General features: G+C 42.9%; 1 protein-coding gene and 1 long non-coding RNA gene across 8 annotated transcripts in view; one reads left to right on the forward strand and one right to left on the reverse strand.

The window, feature by feature from the left end:
• Cers6 (ceramide synthase 6) overlaps window positions 1–16,683 on the forward strand; it is a 248,819-nt gene extending 232,136 nt beyond the window's left edge. The window contains 3 exon segments of one of the 2 annotated variants that reach the window (NM_001399362.1): window positions 7,598–7,754; window positions 8,342–8,365; window positions 11,050–16,683. In NM_001399362.1, coding sequence (NP_001386291.1) covers window positions 7,598–7,754; window positions 8,342–8,365; window positions 11,050–11,202 — 334 coding nt within the window. In that variant the 3' untranslated portion in view covers window positions 11,203–16,683. 2 annotated transcript variants of the gene reach the window in all.
• The window catches only part of LOC134486099 (uncharacterized), a 39,439-nt gene continuing 23,603 nt past the window's right edge, over window positions 2,257–18,092 (reverse strand). For 3 of the 6 annotated variants that reach the window (XR_015684355.1, XR_015684354.1, XR_015684356.1), the window contains 3 exons: window positions 10,063–10,125; window positions 8,305–8,506; window positions 5,352–7,965 (listed from right to left, as the gene is read on the reverse strand). This is a non-coding gene — a long non-coding RNA (uncharacterized LOC134486099). Of the gene's footprint in view, window positions 3,116–5,351; window positions 7,966–8,304; window positions 8,507–10,062; window positions 10,134–18,092 lie in introns of those variants that run through there. The other 3 variants (XR_015684353.1, XR_015684352.1, XR_015684357.1) reach the window with 3 other exon arrangements.

Here is an 18,092-nt window from a genome sequence, read left to right on the forward strand (position 1 = left end):
CATGGGGCACTGTCTCTGCTGTCGGATGGCAATGTCTTGGCTCTGAGCATAAACATGGGTAAGAGGCTAACATGCAGCTAGGAGAGCCAAGGAGCACGAGGTGCCTGGGGGCCTAGCGCAGTACCCCAGGCCGCCCATGTCTCAGCTCTCTCCACCTCCCAACCCCAACTGTGGCCATGTTATTTACATTCTCTGTGCTTCAGTGTCCTGTCTGAAAAATAGAGATAAGAGTACCCACTGGGGGCTTGGGGGAGATGAGGATTTACCCTGAAACCTTTTGCACAATGTGCACTGCTTGAGCCTGGTTTCAGTGACCGTTGACTCTTACACCTAGCAAGATCAAATAATGTGTGTGACATATTTGACGCTTTTAGCAATAGTAATTGCTCCATGAAGGACTGTTAATAAGGAGCAGAGCAAAAGTCACCTTTACCAACAGGGAAGCAACATCACATCACACAGGCAGGGGTGAAGACAGGCCTGCCTCAATCATGCTGTGAAACACCCAGCATGGCTAAGAGGACTCGGGTATGGCGATGAGGAACATAGGGAGGAGAGTGGGTTGAGAAGAACCCCTGCTCCAGCCAGGAAGTCCAGCCAGGTTAGGACTAAAGTAAGGTGTATTTGACTGAATGTCTCATCTGTAACAATGGCAGGATAGAGCCGGTACATCTATTTCCAAAGACAGAGAAGCAGTTGGCCAGGATTCAAGCTCAGATTCCTGCCAGGGATAAAGAAATCACATCCATGTTTGCCGCAGACTGATAGGCAAGGGCACAGTTATTCAAATGTGATCAGTCGTCGGACCCCCAAGCTACCCTCCCAAGACAGCACTTGCTGATGACACCAGCAGTGTGGAAGTCCAAGTGTGAGTGGGCTGCCCTATAGAAGGGGAGAAAACACACACGTACCCTTCAGTCCTGTTGAAGTGTCGAATGGCCAGTCCAACTAAGATATAGTTTAGGCCTGGAGTTGTTATGGGTGGGAGAAAGGGAGCAAGGGACAGAGAGGCAGACACAGTCGGCCAGTCTCGAAACAGTGAATTCAGTCTCTGGCCTGCAGATGTTAAGCACCCGTAGATTTTGTTCAGTATAATCTTGAATGCCTGCTTGTTGGCATCCACCGTACCTGGCATAACATGCTAGTTAGGTGATTAAATTTTGGTTGAATGTATTTTTCATTTAGATATCTCATGGACATTTGTGCCAGAGAAAAACATAGCATGACCACACTGAGTTCTGTCTTGACTCCCGATGTCAAGACCAGGCTGAAGTAGAGAAACCTAATGTTGACTGAGGGGACATCTCCCCTTTCAGATGGCATGTGGCACTCAGGGACCAAGCCCTGACTCTGCCTCTAGAGAAGAAATTTTGGCACTCTTCAGATGCTCATCGTGGGCCTAATTATTTTATGGTTCTCAGGAGAGATTATTCCAGAAACACAAAGCCCACCTATAACTCCTTGGTGGGAAAGGGAAGCGCTGTTGCAGAGGATGCTGTCCTCAGCTAGGAGCCTCAGTTTCACCCTTCTGGTGAAACACCACCCGGCACTGGGACATAACTCAGCAAGAGTCCCTGCTTGGCAGCAGGAAGTCCTGGTCCAACCAGCACTGAAAACCAAGTCTCCCCACAACCCATTTGTACCGGAAGACCTCCTGGGCTGTCTTCTATCACTTATGTCACAGGAGTATTTAAAAAACACTATAGATAGGTGGTACTGAACAAATATGTGAATGTCAATGTAAGTAGATGTGATACAGATAAAAGAGAATAAATTCGTACTATGAAGTCACAACATGAATGAAATATATATGATATATATTTCATTATAGTATAAACATTTCATTTGTGTGTCAGAGGTGGTTCTTCGAGATGAGATGTCAATGGCAATTTCTATCAAGTCCTCCAGAATCCTGAACTGAAGGGAGAAAGCAGAGCGCTTTCAGTTGTGTTGGTATCCCAGATGCAAAAGAAAACAGCCTTGTTTTGTTAAAATAAGATTGCCCTGTGGATTCTCTGCTCAACAGCAAAGAAGTTATGAACTCCTCTACAGGAGTCTATGAACTCTTCTACAGGAGTCTATGCATTCTGCCACCACATTCTATGTGTTTTAATCAAAATCAAATTTAAGATAAATGTGTCTGTAAAAGATAAGTCACCGTAAAGCAAAGCGAATTATAGTCTTATGATTCACTAAAATCTATTAAAATAACATACCCCAGTCAAGCTCTAAGTGGTCAATGGTACATCTGCTTACCTCTAGGGAATTGGGTGGGTGGGCTCCTTCAAACCATCTGTGTCTAGACAGTCCATGCAGTAAGAAAGAGCCTCACACAAGAACTCCTCGTCCTCCTGATGATTGATGCAACTTTTAGAAGGAAGGGTGTCACCTAGAGGTCAAGTGCTGTCTGTGCTGGGTTGGGGGTGGCGGGGGGAGGGGAGGGGGAGGATTATCCTGTGTGAGCATGCTCTGTGTGCTCCTAGTGTGCCATCTAGTGGTTAAATGAACCTAGCTTTTTTTTTTTAACACTCCAGATTTTATTCCCCTCCCAGTCCACCCTCCAACTGTTCCACATCCCATACCTCTTCCTCACCCCCCTACCCTCATCTCTACGAGGATGTCCCTGCCCCACACACCCCACCAGTCCTCTAAAGTTCCTGGGCCTCCAGTCTTTTGAGGGTTAGGTGCATCTTCTCTGACTGAACCCAGACCCGGGAGTCTTCTGCTGAATATGTGTTGGGGGCCTCATCTCTGCTGGTGTATGCTGCCTGCTTGGTGATCCCAAGTCTAAGAGATCTCAGGGTCCAGGTTAATTGAGACTGCTGGTCCTCCTACAGGTCGCCCTCCTCCTCAGCTTCCTCCAGCTTTTCCCTAATTCAACCAGAAGGGTCAGTAGCTTTTGTTCATTGGTTGGGTACATATGTATCTGCATCTGACTTTCAGCTGCTTGTTGGGTCTTTTGGAGAGCAGTCATGGTAGGTCCCTTTTTGTGAGTGCCACATAGCTTCAGTAATGGTGTCAGGTCTTGGGGCCTCCCCTTTAGCTGGATCCCACTTTGGGCATGTCACTGGACCTTCTTTTCCTCAGGCTCTTCTCCATTTTCATCCCTGCATTTCTTTCAGACAGGAAGAATTATGGGTCAGAGTTTTGACTGTGGAATAGCAACCCCATCCCTTACTTAATGCCCTGTCTTTCTGCTGGAAGCGGGTTCTACAAGTTCCCTCTCCACACTATAGGGCATTTCATCTAGGGTCCCCCCCTCAACCCCCACCCCTTCGAGTCCTGAGAGTCCCTCACTTCCCAGGTCTCTGGTACATTGTAGGGGTACATTCCTCCCAACTTCCTTCCTCCCAAGGTCGCTGTTTCATACTTTCTGCTGACCCTCAAGGCTTCAGTCCTTTCCCCCCACCCAATACCAGATCATGTTCCTAGCTTTAATGAGAAAAAAAATTAAAAGTTGTTTGTCTCTCCTGTCTCCTCATACTCTCATCAATAGAGATTTGCTTTTATTGAGGAAAGAACTGTTATTTGGGAAAGAAAAATATCATTTTCTGAGACTCAATACAGTGAACAGAGACTACCTGGAGGGAAACCTCCTAGTACCACCACAGTAATTACGCAAACCAGAAAATGCAAGTTGATAGTATTCATATGTTCAGTTTGTTTGACGTAGAGAATTTTCTCCCTTAGCGTTTTATAGATGTAGGATTCACGTTTCTTGTGTAGTGTACAGACCTTCAGGATACAGCTTGCCCCCCCCCCCCCCGCCATGGACACACTTCTCAATTTTATGTATTTAGATCCCATACAATCACTACCCAGGTGAGGACGTGAGAGTTTCTAGTTTCCCATCAGCCTCACTCTTCCCCTGCCCTGACCATTGCTCCCTGAGAGGCGACTGTTCTCCTGGAATCTGTCAGCAGGAGTTTTTAGTGGTATCGTCACAGTACACACTTCTAGGCCTAACCTTTCTGAAAGAGTAAGATCTTGACATCACCATTAATTGCTTGTCCACAAAAGGGAAGTTGGCTTAGGACAGTCTAGGTTTGCTGTTATTTTTTTAGAACCAGGTGTCAACACTAGGTTGGTACGTAGGTAGGAAGGAAGGATGGATTTTCCCAGATAGATAGATAGATAGATAGATACATACATACATACATACATACATACATACATATATACATGATAGATACATACATACATACATGATAGATAGATAGATAGATAGATACATACATACATACATACATACATACATACATGATAGATAGGTAGATAGATAGATAGATAGATAGATAGATAGATAGATAGATAGATTGATTTTCCCAGGGGGTTGTGCAAGCATCCGAGTCAGTTTTCAAAGTCGCATTACTTTCGAGTGGCATCTCTGAGACATCAGTCACAGCAGAGCGGATGCATTAATTTCTGAAATTAATGTGAGTGTCATGTCACCAGCCAGTGCTCTGACACCCTGCTCAAATGAAGCCATGTGCAACACTGGTTCCGAAACCCTAACGGTGACACAGGCTCCCAGCCTGCAACTGGTAGAATGGTACCTCGTGCTGTGCAGAACTGTGCATGCAGTTGATGTGTGTGTAGAGCATGTGTGTCAAGAAGCAGGGCCCCAGTCAAAGTTGTGTGATTATCCCAGACATCGCTCATGCTTGCTTATTTAGTCGGTTGCTAGGTAAACAACTGGGAGACACTCAGCAAACGTCTGGAGAACATGTTAATTCCAGGAGTTCTGAATGCAGCTGGAGATAGAAAATGTAAGGTGTGTAGATCCCTCCCTGACAGCTTTGGTGCTTAGCCTTGTTTAGACCTAATAGTCCCTGGTCTGCAAGGCAGCCGTATCGACATTATCCCAATATACTCTTTCTCAGAAATAACTAGTATTAAAAAAAATTTTTTTGTCATGAGCTTGGAAAGTAGAAGAATGTGAAAAAGAAAATATAAAATTCCCTGAGCTACTAAAGGAAACCCACCTTGATTTTTTAGCAGCTTCAATGCACACTCTTACTTTCTCTGGCTTTCCCTCTTCCCTCCACCTACCCCTTCCCCTCTCCCTCCCTCTTCTTTTTCTCCCCCATGGCTTTTTCCTCCAGTATTAGAAATTCTTAAAATACATTTTAGGGCCAGATAAGTAACCTAGTCGTAGTTGCTGACCCACAGCGTGCAAGAGAGGCCTAAATACAAAAAGTAGAATAGAAATAAAAATGTATTTACTACTTTGATTTACTTCATAATTTCTGTAATAGAGATAAAAACTAATTTGTTAGCCATTTTGTATCAGGATATTGCCATTGTTTGCTACTTTTAAAATACTTACAGATTGTTATATAAAATATTTTAAATAAAAATCTTTTTATTTCTTGCCATAATGAATGACCAGAACCTGTAATAATGCTGGCTTCCATAGTGTTTTAAAGGAAGTAGCTCTTATTTGTTAAAAATGCTCAAATGTTTATTAAAATCATAAGAAGTTCATTTTCAAAACTCAACAATATCCAGGCATAGTAGCATACACATTTAATCCCAACACTCAGGAGGCAGAGGCAGGCAGATCTCTGTGAGTTCAAGGCCAACCTGGTCTACAAAGCAAATCTAGGACAGCCAGGGCTTACATGGAGGAAATTCTGTCTCAGAAAAAACAAAAAAAAGTAATAATAAAAAAAAAGTAATAAATAAATAAACAAACAAACAAAAATCCCTCAACAATGGAGAATTGAACATTACCATATGTCTTTGGTGATGTTGAATAATTAGTTTTGTGTCAGTTTGGCCTATTGCTATAACACATTAATAGATCTCCTTATATTCATCCCAGTATTAATAGATCAGTATGTACAAAGTACAGTACTACTCTGAGTGAGTTTCTGAATTCAGTCTCATGCTCCGAGGATTTTTGCACGTGTGTTTATTCTGAATTGTTCTGTGGAGATAATTAGTGTGACAGGATTGAAGACGAAACCTTAGATTCACTGCGGTCCCTAATGGGTTGTGGAAACTGCAAGTGGGAACACACTTAGGGCTATTTGGCCTTCTTTTCCCCTTGACATCTTAGGCCACTTGTGACAGTAAATTTCCTTCTGTGAATTCATGAAGCGCTTTTCCTTTAACCTCTGTGAAGGCACCCATCACACCATCACACCATTTATTGAAGTTCTCTCTGTATTTTCCTCCTGGCCTTGTGTAAGTGGACCCTGCCTTAAATTCAAGCACAGTCCAGCCTCTTAGCTACTTGGTGCGTGCCAGGTATAGTCCCGCCTGGCCTGGCCTGTACAGTCAGCTGCCCTTGTGGGGATGGAAATGTAGTGAGAGAAGGAAGAGTGATCCACAAATCACACGGGTGGAAGGGTGTTGTGTGACTCTGTGATAGTGAAGGGTCCAGATGACAACTCAGTCTCCAAGGACTTACAAGCATCACAGGCTGACAAGAGAACAGGGTCTGTTTCTCATGGCTACCTGCTGCTTCTGTTGGCAAGATATAGAGCCAATGTGTGGTTGGTTTGTCTTCCTAACTCAAGGACATATCCCCACACACTTTTAAAACTAAATACATTTATTATACCCTAATAATTTTTGTCAGAAACAAATCTTTCAAATACCAAGGCATCACTTTCAAAGGATGTCTTTCAATGTTAGTTCTTTCCCAGGGGAGCAATTAGAAAATGAAAGGCCCTCTAGTGGGGCCCCATGCAGATAAAAGCCTGGCTCTCATGCTTTTTCTAATCCCTGCTGTGTGAGGCATGTGGTCTCCACTGAACTAATGTTTTTAATGATCCACCTTTCTTTTTCCTTGCAGTATAATACAGGGTGGTGGTCTTCACACTAAGAAAGCTAAAATCAACTTGGAAAACATGCAGGTGTTCTCAATGAGTTGTTAGAGAATCAAATCGAATCCAAAAGATGAATGGAATTCCTAGAGGAAGCCATGGATGATGACAGTGAAGGGGACATTGGACAGATTCAGGGATTTCACTTCTAGGTGGAGAGCCAAAAGATGTATGCTAGAATAGATGTTTGTGGGCCCAGAGTCTTAGAAGCAATGTTTACCGTAGCCAAAGAATGGGAGCAAGCCAGTGTCTGCTGGTGGACATTTGTAAACAAAGAGTGGTGTGGGCAAATACTTCAGGAAAGATCTCTTCATAATTTATGCAAAATAGATAAACCTTAGGGATATTCTGCTTGGGAGAAGCCAATAACCACCATTTTATGATTCCACAAACATCCCAGAAGCTCAGCTTACAGAGGCAGGAAATAGAAGTTGCTTCAGGAAGAGAGAGTAGGGAGCTCCTATTCAATGGGTCCATGGTCTGAGTTTTGCAAGAGAGCAATGCCACTGAAGTGCACGCTTGAAAAGTGACAGTTTTTAAAACAGTGAATGGGTTAAAATACACTACTCGATATGGAACAGTCAGGGCCCTGTGGTAACAGACGACTCCTCAGGACTTGCTTAACTTTCAGGCTGTACCCCCAGGAAGGGAGGAGGCAGTTGAGGGAGACTATTGACCTTGTGAGCCTTCAAAATCAGTAGGACTCCTTTGAGGACAAAATGAAACACTGTGTTCAGTAATGGCTTTCTTCTCCTCCTCAGGGTGTTGAATACCACATTATTTGAAAGTTGGGAGATCGTTGGACCGTACCCATCCTGGTGGGTTTTTAACCTGCTGCTGTTGTTACTACAAGGGTTGAACTGCTTCTGGTCTTACCTGATTGTAAAAATAGCTTGCAAAACTGTTTCAAAAGGCAAGGTAAGCTAAAACTCACTCTCTTCAGTACGTCCCAGAAATGTCAGGGTATTTTTGGCTCCTCTGAAATCACTTGTTTCTGATTTCATCAAAATCAGTGCTATTTCTTCCAAAAACCACCTTGAAACACAAACTGAATTACTTTCTTCCCATTGGCTCTTCTTTTTAAAGAAAAGTTTCTCTGTTGGCTTTGTTGATGATGATGCCCAATGACCTGTAATTACAATTTTGCATTTAATGATGAAATATTATTTATGGTGGAATTTTTTTCTCTCTGTCTCCTTAACCTTCTCTGATTATTTATACTGAGAAGAAATTTAATTTAATAACGTATTTCCTCTCATTAAAAGGATTGCTAGGTGTCTTGTGCTCACTGAAGCAGGCCTTTCTCTCAAAGGGAAAAATAAATAGATATGTGACTTTTCCAACAAAACTTAACTTTAAGTCTCTGTTTCAAAGTGGAACCGGGAGGCTGACTTAAATCTTGCAGAGCCTCTCCCCCTTTGTCTCGAGCAGTGACATTCCCAGATCATTCTCCACACTGTTTTCTTACTCTGTTGTCTGTTCTCTTCCTCCTGCCATCCTGGAAGGCCGGGAAGTGGAACCCTGTACATGTAAGTTCCTCGTCCTCTCTCTTCCTTCTGGGGTGACACTTGCCTGCTGGAGGGTTGCTCAGTGGCCTGGATTCAGGCATTTTCTTCTGTCTCACCTGTTGACACTCCTGGGGCCTTTGTGGCAGTTGTCGATTCCCTGATCTGCAGAAGATATCAGGGAGAGTTTTATCTTTCCCCTTTGTGTAAGCATATAAATCTCACTGATCCAACAGGAAGGGAATCGTTTTGGTTTTTTTCTGTTGGTACCTAAGACCAACAGCCAATGTGTTGGCTAAGACCAAAACAGATCAGTGTGAAGTGAGAGAAACTAAACTAGTTGATCCATACGGTGCAGAAAGGAGACCTGGGCTACAGATGTTGCCCTGGTCTGCAGAAAACAGAGTAGCACCGGACCCTCTGTCCTCAGTGAGGTCCACAAAATCAGCCCCTTCCACAGGAGACATCTGAACAACTTGTGATCTATGAAGCTGATCCTCAGAATCGCCACCTGTATAAATTCTAAGTATTTAGACAAATTTGACAAATTAATTTCTTAGGAGATAAAGTTCATTTTTCCCTGTGACTTATTCTTCTAAATAAAACCATGTTCCTTTTTTTCTTTTTAATTTTTCAAGACAGGGTCTCTCTGTATAGCCCTGGCTATCCTGGACCTGAATCTGTAGACCAGGCCAGCCTCACATTCACCTCTCTGCCTCCTGTGTGTTCAGATCAAAGGCGTGCACCACAACGCCCAGCCTTAACTCATGTTTCTTTTGAAATGTTTCTTCTCCTCATTTGGACACAAATTAAATCAGCATGCATGGTCCTGGGAGAATGATAATAAGTAAAGATGGAGGGCGCAGTAGATTGGATTATTTTTGTATTTATGGCATTCTCATTTCCACCAGACCCGTCATCTTGCCTCTAACTGTTACTCCATCATCTTTACGGAGGAACTATCACTAATTACATTCCCCAGCCTTGGCTTCAGGGTTTCTTCTCTGCCACTGATGCTCAAACCTCACACAGCAAGATTACTTGTATCCATGGGCTCTCCCTTGGGTTATTTTGTGGCATTCTTAATTGCCCTTTTTCTTTGACAGTATCATAATGGTGGGTTTTTCCAAATATAATTTAAAATAATCTTACTAGGCGTACAAATTAATAACTCTGCATCTGGAGTCCTATCCCACCACATTAATTTGGAACTAATAGACTTATAAATGTAACAATGCCTCTTTACATAATACTTCTTTATGACTCATGCCTTTTAAGTAGAAATACTCTTATCCCCCAGTCAGTTGTTGCCTCCGTATCTCTGTGTGTTGTTGTTCTGTTTTGTTTTTGAGCAACACTGTCAATATGAGCTGAGTGACCTCAGAGGGCTTTGGGGTGAGGCTCACCTGTGTGTGATATTTGGCACAACACTGGTTAGATTGGAACAGTAGTTTTCAGTTTTTACTGTCTCCCTTCCCTGCACACCTACAAATGATTATGTCCTCACTCCCTAATGGCTTCCCAGTAGTAGATTCCACAGCTCTCTAGTTGATGTGTTAGTCACGCAGAGAAGATCTGACCTGAGAAGCCCTCAGTACTCGAGAAATACCATTCGGAAACTGAGATGGTCTCTCAGTCCAGCCCCTAGAGAATCACTGAAGGCAAGACTTCCCTGGCCATCCAACTGAATAATTAGATGAAGCTGAGCGTGGGGTGCGTACCTGTACTCGCAGGACTCAGGAACCCCGGCAGGATCTCTGCAAGTCTGGGCTACACAGGGAGACCTGGTATCAAAATAAAAATTGACTAAGTAACCAGTGCACTTACCTAAAGTTCTTAAGGCCCTCTAGGTTAAAATGCTGGCCATAATTTAGCGTTACCTAGAAAAGGATTCAAATCATTTCAGTTTTAAAATCAATAAAGTATTTATTTGCCACACCGTAGGGTTTTTTCACACTTCGTGTTAACAAGCAGATGTATTGTCCTCATGTGTCATTTTCCTGTTCACATTACTCAAACTGAGTGGAAGATTGAAGAAATTGGCACATAATAAAAATAATTTTTTCGACGATCTGTCCAGTAGATTTCTTTCTGGCAAATGCTGAAAGCTATCTCATCTAGAGGATCGTCAGAATGTCTCCTGGTGCCATGTGTTATTCTATCATATCTAAAACAAAATTTCAATGTAATTTTAGCAAAAAAGAAAAGTGAATTAAATATAGAATGAATAAATAATGAATGGATTGCAACCCCAAATAGCAATGATTTGCTTCAGTGGTTTGAGCTAGCATGTGAATCCTAGCATGGTCATTTAGAGCTAACCTTGAATAACTAACAGTAAGAACATGGTCATTGGTGAATAAATTGACTGGTTTGTGTCCAATTCCTAAAGGGCCACCGTCAGGGTATAAATACCACCATCACTATGGGGAAGGGTAGGATCGTGGTCTAGACATTCTCCGTGATGGAGGAGCCCTTCAGAGTCCATGATGCTCAAACTCGGTTACATTCTTCAGAACCTACTTTGTCATACACCATACATTCCTGCAGTGGAGGGGCCTTGCTGCCATAACAGTGTTCTTGTCCAGTTTGTTTTCTGTAACATGTGAGTAAGTTCATCCTCATGCAAGGGTTGCATGTGCTGCTGGGCACGCCCAACCCTGCTGGTCCTAGAAAGCTGGTGACACGCCCATTCCTGTATTCTGCAGGTGTCCAAGGACGACCGGAGCGACATTGAATCTAGCTCAGATGATGAGGACTCGGAGCCTCCAGGAAAGAAACTACACTCTTCGACAACCACCAACGGAACCAGCGGTACCAACGGGTACCTCCTCACTGGCCCTTGCTCCATGGATGATTAATTACCCAAAACTATAAGTTCTGAACAAAGGGAACTGTTTGTTCCTGGAAGTATTTAATAAGTTGCAAATGCAGTTCCTTTCATGATATCTCATCACCAGAGACAAAAGTTAGGATTCTCAGAGCGTTCTGAATAGTGTACTGCCATGCGTCCTGTCTGTGAATGAAGAACTCCCATTCTTTCTGTGTAGGCATGCTGTATGTAACTGACACAAGGGAACGGTATTTGCATTTGTCTTAGGATATTATTTATTTTTTTATTTGTTTGTAAATCTGTGGACAGAGGAGGATCCCCTCACTCCTTTTATTCTCTGGGCTCATGATTGGCAGTAAAAATGTCCCATCTGTGTCCCTTTACCACGCTGTAGTCCAGTGTGCCATGAGCACCAACTTTACTTTACCCCGTAGAGCAAGTAAAATCCCATGCAAGATCCTCACACAGTTCCCAGTAGGTTGGCTTTCTTTCTGTTCTGCACCCATTTTATAATTGCCCATGTAGTTGGTGATCGTTGTCCCACGTGAGTCTAAACAGGATGAACTGGGCCACTCTTTGTGATCAGTTAGCAGTTCCAATAAAAGAGGGTGGCTATTGGGGGACTTTTGAATTTTTACAGGAAACTGCCTTGGAATAGAGTTTGTCTCTTGTACACAAGCATGAAATTTCCTTTCTGTGGTAGGTGGTTGGGAGTTGACCATGTTGGTAACAAAGTTATTTTTGCCCTCCAGTGAAGTCAGTGTTCTGATTATGAAACAATGCCACTTGCTTAAGTTCCCAGATACCAAGGGACCCACAAATTATCTTCTGGGGCTCTCATAAAGATAGCCACTGACTTCAACTTGCCATAATTTCTACTGTATTAGCCCAGTCTTCTGTCCTAACATATAAAAAAGAGGAAGTCAAGAATATTCTGAGGCAGAAAAATAAAAAGGTTTGTGGGAGTTGGCAAAGACTTCCTTCCCTGCAAAGCACTTTATTGCAACCAGCTTTCAAGAGAAAAGCCCTATCTAGTATTAGACTTTGTATTTTGCTGAGCAAAGTAAATCAAATGGGAGAACGACTATTAACCCTTTGCCTTCCTCCTCAAATGCATCCCACAATGACTTTCTTGTTGCTAGAAGCATCCACCCCACAAGACAAGTCCATTCTATTTACTGCTCTGATGACTGGTGGGGGCTCATGAATTTCTTTTCAAGTGGAGCCATTTCCAGAGAAACAGTAAAAATTCTACTGGAGAATGGCAGGGACAGCTGTGGGGGAAATTACCAAAGAGTAAGTCATGAGCCTCCCACCCCCACCCACCCTCTGCAGCCAGTGTCACTTCTGTGCAGCTACAAAAACCACACAGATGAGCCAGGGATTTTTATCCCATCTCATCTTCAGGAAAAGGGGAACTGAATGGAATTAAAGCACTCATGAGTCAAACATCCCCTAAAACAACACTCCAAACCAGTCAGGGCACTGAGTATCCAATAGTAAAAGATTGCGGTGCCTGACAGTCCTGCTCAGAGCCACCTATACTCCGTTTTGTTCTTAAATCATTATACCTGTACTCTGAAGCCTATGAGTTAATAGTTAAGAGAAGACTCCCAAAGAACTCTTGCTGCAACATTAAATCTTTCTCCACCTAATTACAAAACAGTATTTCCTGGTATGGTCCAGACAATAATTTTAAAAGCTTGGAAACATGTCTACTTGCTGCTGTAGAAGACAGTGCAACTGACTCTGTGCTTTGAGCCTTGCTGATTTATTAACCACAACAGTTATGCGTCTAAGGAGCGAAACTTGAAAGTATTTGAGTTTGTGAGGCCAATGATGAGACCCCAGTGGTATTGTTAGTAGTCAGAGCATTTGCTCAAATGCAGATGGATGAAAAACAATAGTAGCAGTGTCAAGACAGTGAAACTTTGTCATCAGCTAAGCTAAGGAGCCTGCCCACCTCCAGTTAATATCTTGGCACATCCTCCCAGGGGTGAGATGGTTTTGACAACCGCTGTGTACTTGTATTTGAACCGTGTGACACTCTTTAGCACAGAAGAATTTTAAGATCAATCTGTAAATTCAGAAAAGGTATATAAAATAAAGTAAGTTGATTCTGTCTGTATCAAAGGCAGATCTAAACCATCTTTTCCACAGAAGTCACTGTGGAAGACAAGGGACACGATTTCTGACCGACGCCATTAGCTTGGCTTGGTCTTCAACGTGTCTATTGATTTTTGTTTCATTTTACCTTTTAGAGGAAATAATTCTGTTTGGCAATTGAAATGGAGTTTGTAGGCTTGTTCTAGAATAGAATATTAATATCTCTGTCTAATGTTCTCCCAAAATGAATGGATAAGACTGAGAACAGACACTGTCTGAGGAATCTTGTCCACATATACCAGGCCATTGCTCTCAGAAGTCTGACTTGTAAATCCAGCTTTAGGTTAGTTCTGAGTGGTGTTCTTGTTAATTAGCTTAGCTTGTGGTGATGTCTCCTCCTTCCTGGTTGCATAAGATTTCCCAGGGTACCAAAGTGTGTGTAGGAAGGACTCTAGAAAAAGTAACTTTCATAGCTTGCCTAGATTTAGTGGGGGGGAACAGTAGGAAATCAGGTAGAATTTGGCCTTGAGTCAATAAATGATATAGCCAAGTATGATTTACGTGTGCATATGTATGTTTCTTCAAAAACTGGCAAAACTAAATTATTACTGATTCTTCTTCTTCTTCTTCTTCTTCTTCTTCTTCTTCTTCTTCTTCTTCTTCTTCTTCTTCTTCTTCTTCTTCTTCTTCATCATCATCATCCATATTCCTGTCCTTAAAAAAAATACACTCAACCATGTTCTATACAAATTGCCCTTCTTAGTTTGGCTTCGTACCAGCTGAGAGTAGCTTTCAGCCTTCCACTCACAGAGCTCCCTGAGATAGAGCCCAGGTCCTGGAGCATCTGCTGCCACACATAAGACACACCCAGCTCTCTCTCACAGATCCTATCCTGTGGGTGTTGAGAGCAGAGGAGCAGCTACAAGAATCAGTATTGTGGGTCATTCCAGTGTTTATTGTAAAATGCAAGTGAGTGCCATTTAACCCCATGATTCTAATGTCTGCTGAACGACCAGACAGGGCATATCCCAGATTATCATTAGCGTGTGCCATTGGCATCTAACACAGATGAACAAAGCAGCAATGGCAGGGGCCGAGGAAGACCAGATCACATCTTTAGTCCATACGGTCGGTGAGTCTCAAACTGTTGTCTGAGTCAAATACTTGGCAACAGTACTGTATGCTACCATGGTCCCAAACAGGATGACATAGCCTAGGCAAAGAGGCAACATTGTCTGCATGTGTGCAAGTACACTTGTTGATGTTCACAGAGTGACAAAGATGTGTCCCTGTTGTATGAGACATGCCTATACTTGACAAGAGTTTGAGTTTGAGCAAGCTTAATGCCTTCCCTCAGTTTAGATAAAAGGGTCTGAATCTTCCACCTTGCTTTTAAATCTAGTTGTTGTTTGGGCTAAGGAAAAACGAGACTTCATTATTAAAAAGGACATTGGAGTTCACCTGTGTCTTGGCTGGCAAACTCTTCTGAGAGAATATGGGAACCCTCGGTTGTCTCCAACCCAGTCATCAGTTTGTATTACTAATCATTTGGGGGTGAATTAATGCCAAATCTGCCTGGATATTTGAATGTTTTCCTTAATTTGAAGAACAGTATACAGAATTACCCCAAAGGTATGGATGAGGGCCATTTATCAGTATGGGAGATGATGTCATTATACCCAAAGAGGCCTCAATGCCTTTGGAAATAAGAAGTTAAGTGTTTGTGGTATTAAGGCTCCTACTTACTCACTTTTCTTGTCTTTGGCTTACTTCTGCCTAGTCAATAAGTCATCATAGCCCTGCAATGTTTCTAACACCCAAATGAGAGAAAACATCAAACAAGACCAGAGTCAGCCTGAGGGGAAAGTGATCACATGGTTCTTTTGTAGCAGGGAAGAAATGCAGAGGGCTCTAACTACTGCAGTTGCCTTCAAGTATGTTGTTCCTGTCAGGAACGATAGTAAAAGTTCTTAAAGTGAAACAAGACATTTTCCTTAAATGTGTTCTTCCCAGGATCAGCTTTTCTTCCAGAGATGAAATTGTGGTGTTCTCCAAATGCTGTAGACTAATTAGCAATACTCTGCCAATCACATTTTAGTTCCATGAACAAATGGGCTAAAGGTGGGCCCTGTACCTTGTCTATGTGTACATAGCACCCACCCCTAGGGGGCGCCAAGCAGATGTGAGGGAGCCCTAACTAAAGCTCTTGAGATTCCTGTCACCAATACTCAAAGGCAGCCACTTCTCATGAAGAAAATCAGATTGAAGAACATAAGTCACACCATAAGTAATGAGATCTTGTAGACACCCAAATGAGAAGATTCACCTCCCGCGGGCTTTCGTGACTTGGTTTAACCCAAAGCCTTTGACAGGAATGCATTGGCAGATGGGTGCACTGAGAGGCCACCCACACTGAGAAATTGAAAAGTCTGGGCAGGGTTACATATGGCATCCGCATAGAACCAGGCACTCTGGGGATTGCTGGGAAGTGATGAGAGGGCTCTGTTAGCCTGGAGCTGGTCTCCTTTATCTCATTCCCTCACAGACCGTTAGGCTTCTGGGACTCTGGTAAAAGAAAGCCTCATGCTAGCGTTCTTTCTGCTTTCAGTTTACTAATGACTGTTAGATCGGCTCTTCCCACCCCTTCTCTCTGTCTGATCCCATTTTCAGAGGGCAGGGGAGGCTGTGTCCATGTACACCTGTTTCCTTAACACAGGTCCACGAATGCTTGGCTTCCTGTATTGTATGCTGTCTGGGAACCATGGTGCAGCATCAGTCATCATAGTTTCTGTGCTCAGTGAAAGAATTTGGTTTCACTCATTTTTATCCTCTTTCCCCACCATAAATGTCAGAAACTCTGTTAAACTGTCCTTAATGTGAAGCTTTTGTGTTTTTTGGGTTTTCTGTTTTGTTTTGTTTTCTTTGGTTTTTTTTTAGCGTTAGCTACAAAGCTCTGGAATGGTTACATTATGATTCTGGAATGTTTGCTCACAGCTTAATTAACATAAATGTGGAGCACACTCCAGTTGGATTCCCGTGTGACACAGTTCTCATTACTCCTGTGCCCAAGTCCTCGTCATTACCTTCATGGCCTTGAGCTGTCTTAGAAAAGGATGGTGGTTCATTTGGGGATTTGTTTCTCTTTTCCAGCTTTCAGTGGGGACTAGGATAAGTGACAAAACATCATTTGTTTTCTAAAGACAGTTCAGTGCGTGAGCATCTGTCAGAAGTGGAATGGTGTACCATTAGCCAATTAGAATTACTCCGTGTACTGTTGCTGTGTTTTGCTGATTTTTATATGGGGATATAATTACTTGTTCTTGATCTTTGGAAGTAATTGTTGTTATGAGGATCATTTTACTTTGGAAACACTTTGATAATAAAGTTAAGCATTAAGGGTACAGCATGAGTGTCCTTTATTGTAAGCACCGACCCCCTGAGCTGGGAATATATCCAGCATTTCTGGTGGGACTGTGTCAGAGCCTGGCCATCCAGTCATTTCTTCTGACTCTCCAAGTCGTTGTGACCACTGAGAACTACTGTTATGTCATCTTGTGATGTGCTGAAATGTCTCTTTGAAATATAGGGTGCAGAATCTCCAGTGTTCAATCTCATGTAACACTCCGTTCTGGAAACACGATATCTAGAGAGAGCAACCTACATAGTTTGAATGACGCTGATTTTTCCCAAATTGTGAAGAAGACATAGATAACTAATCCCCAAAGCACAGTGGGAAACTGCCCATGTCTGTGAGTATGCCTCAGAACAGCTTGGCTGGCATCATCGTCTTAGGGTCTGGGCGCTGTATCACTGGGCCTTTTTCCTTTTCTGCGTTTGCTGAGAGATTCTGCCTTACTCAGGGCTGCCCGTCCCATGTGTGCTTAAGTCATGTAGGATCTCAGAAGGCATCAAATAGCACCAGAGTGCACCTAGACACCACCACAATTATAGTTGTAAAACCCACTTTAAAAAGAAAAAAAAGTCTTAGCAATTTTGAGGTCATCTTGAACAGTAATGTGTTCAGTCAGTAACTCTAGTGAAGTCATCAGAATTTCTCTGAAACACAGAGACATTAAACTATAAGAAAAACACATTCCAGTTCTAAAGAGACTAATCCGATGTTAAGAACATGTCTCCCAGTAGTCAAAATGCAACTTGGGTTTGCCCAGACCCCTTCTTGCTAAGATAATCACGTCCAACCTGGGCATGTTTCTGCCCCCTGATTCTCTTTCTACCAGTCTTGCCCTTGCTTCAACCAAAAGAGTGGCAGCCGTGGCAGCAATACTCCATGAGGTCAAGAAGACAGCAGAGGGACCAGGCACCAGAACCTACTAGGATACTGATGGCCCCTCAGAGCCAGTCATTGGGCTGTTAGAGTCATCTGTAGTTTTCATTATCCCCAAAGACTAAAACATGAAAAAACAGGAGTTAGAGTTTGGATATGAAATGCCCCTCTCAGGTTTATGTGTTAAGCTTGGTTCCTATGTGGTGGTGCCATCTTGGTGGGTAGGACATAAGGAGTGGATCTAGATCTCAGAGCACATGTTTCAAAGTCACACCTAGTCTCAGTCCCCTCCTTTTTTGCTTTCTTCTTGACATAAAGTCAAGGTGTTCCTACCACCATGATGCTCTGCCCAGGTTCATGGAGCCAATCACAGACTGGAACCCCCTGAGACCATGAGCCAAAATAAGTTCTTCCTCCTTTCTTTTTTTTTTTTTTTTTTTTTTTTTGGTTCTTTTTTTCGGAGCTGGGGACTGAACCCAGGGCCTTGCGCTTCCTAGGTAAGCGCTCTACCACTGAGCTAAATCCCC

Source organism: Rattus norvegicus, chromosome 3 (genome assembly GCF_021556685.1).
Source record: "Rattus norvegicus strain SHRSP/BbbUtx chromosome 3, alternate assembly SHRSP_T2T, whole genome shotgun sequence".
Classification (NCBI taxonomy): domain Eukaryota; kingdom Metazoa; phylum Chordata; class Mammalia; order Rodentia; family Muridae; genus Rattus; species Rattus norvegicus.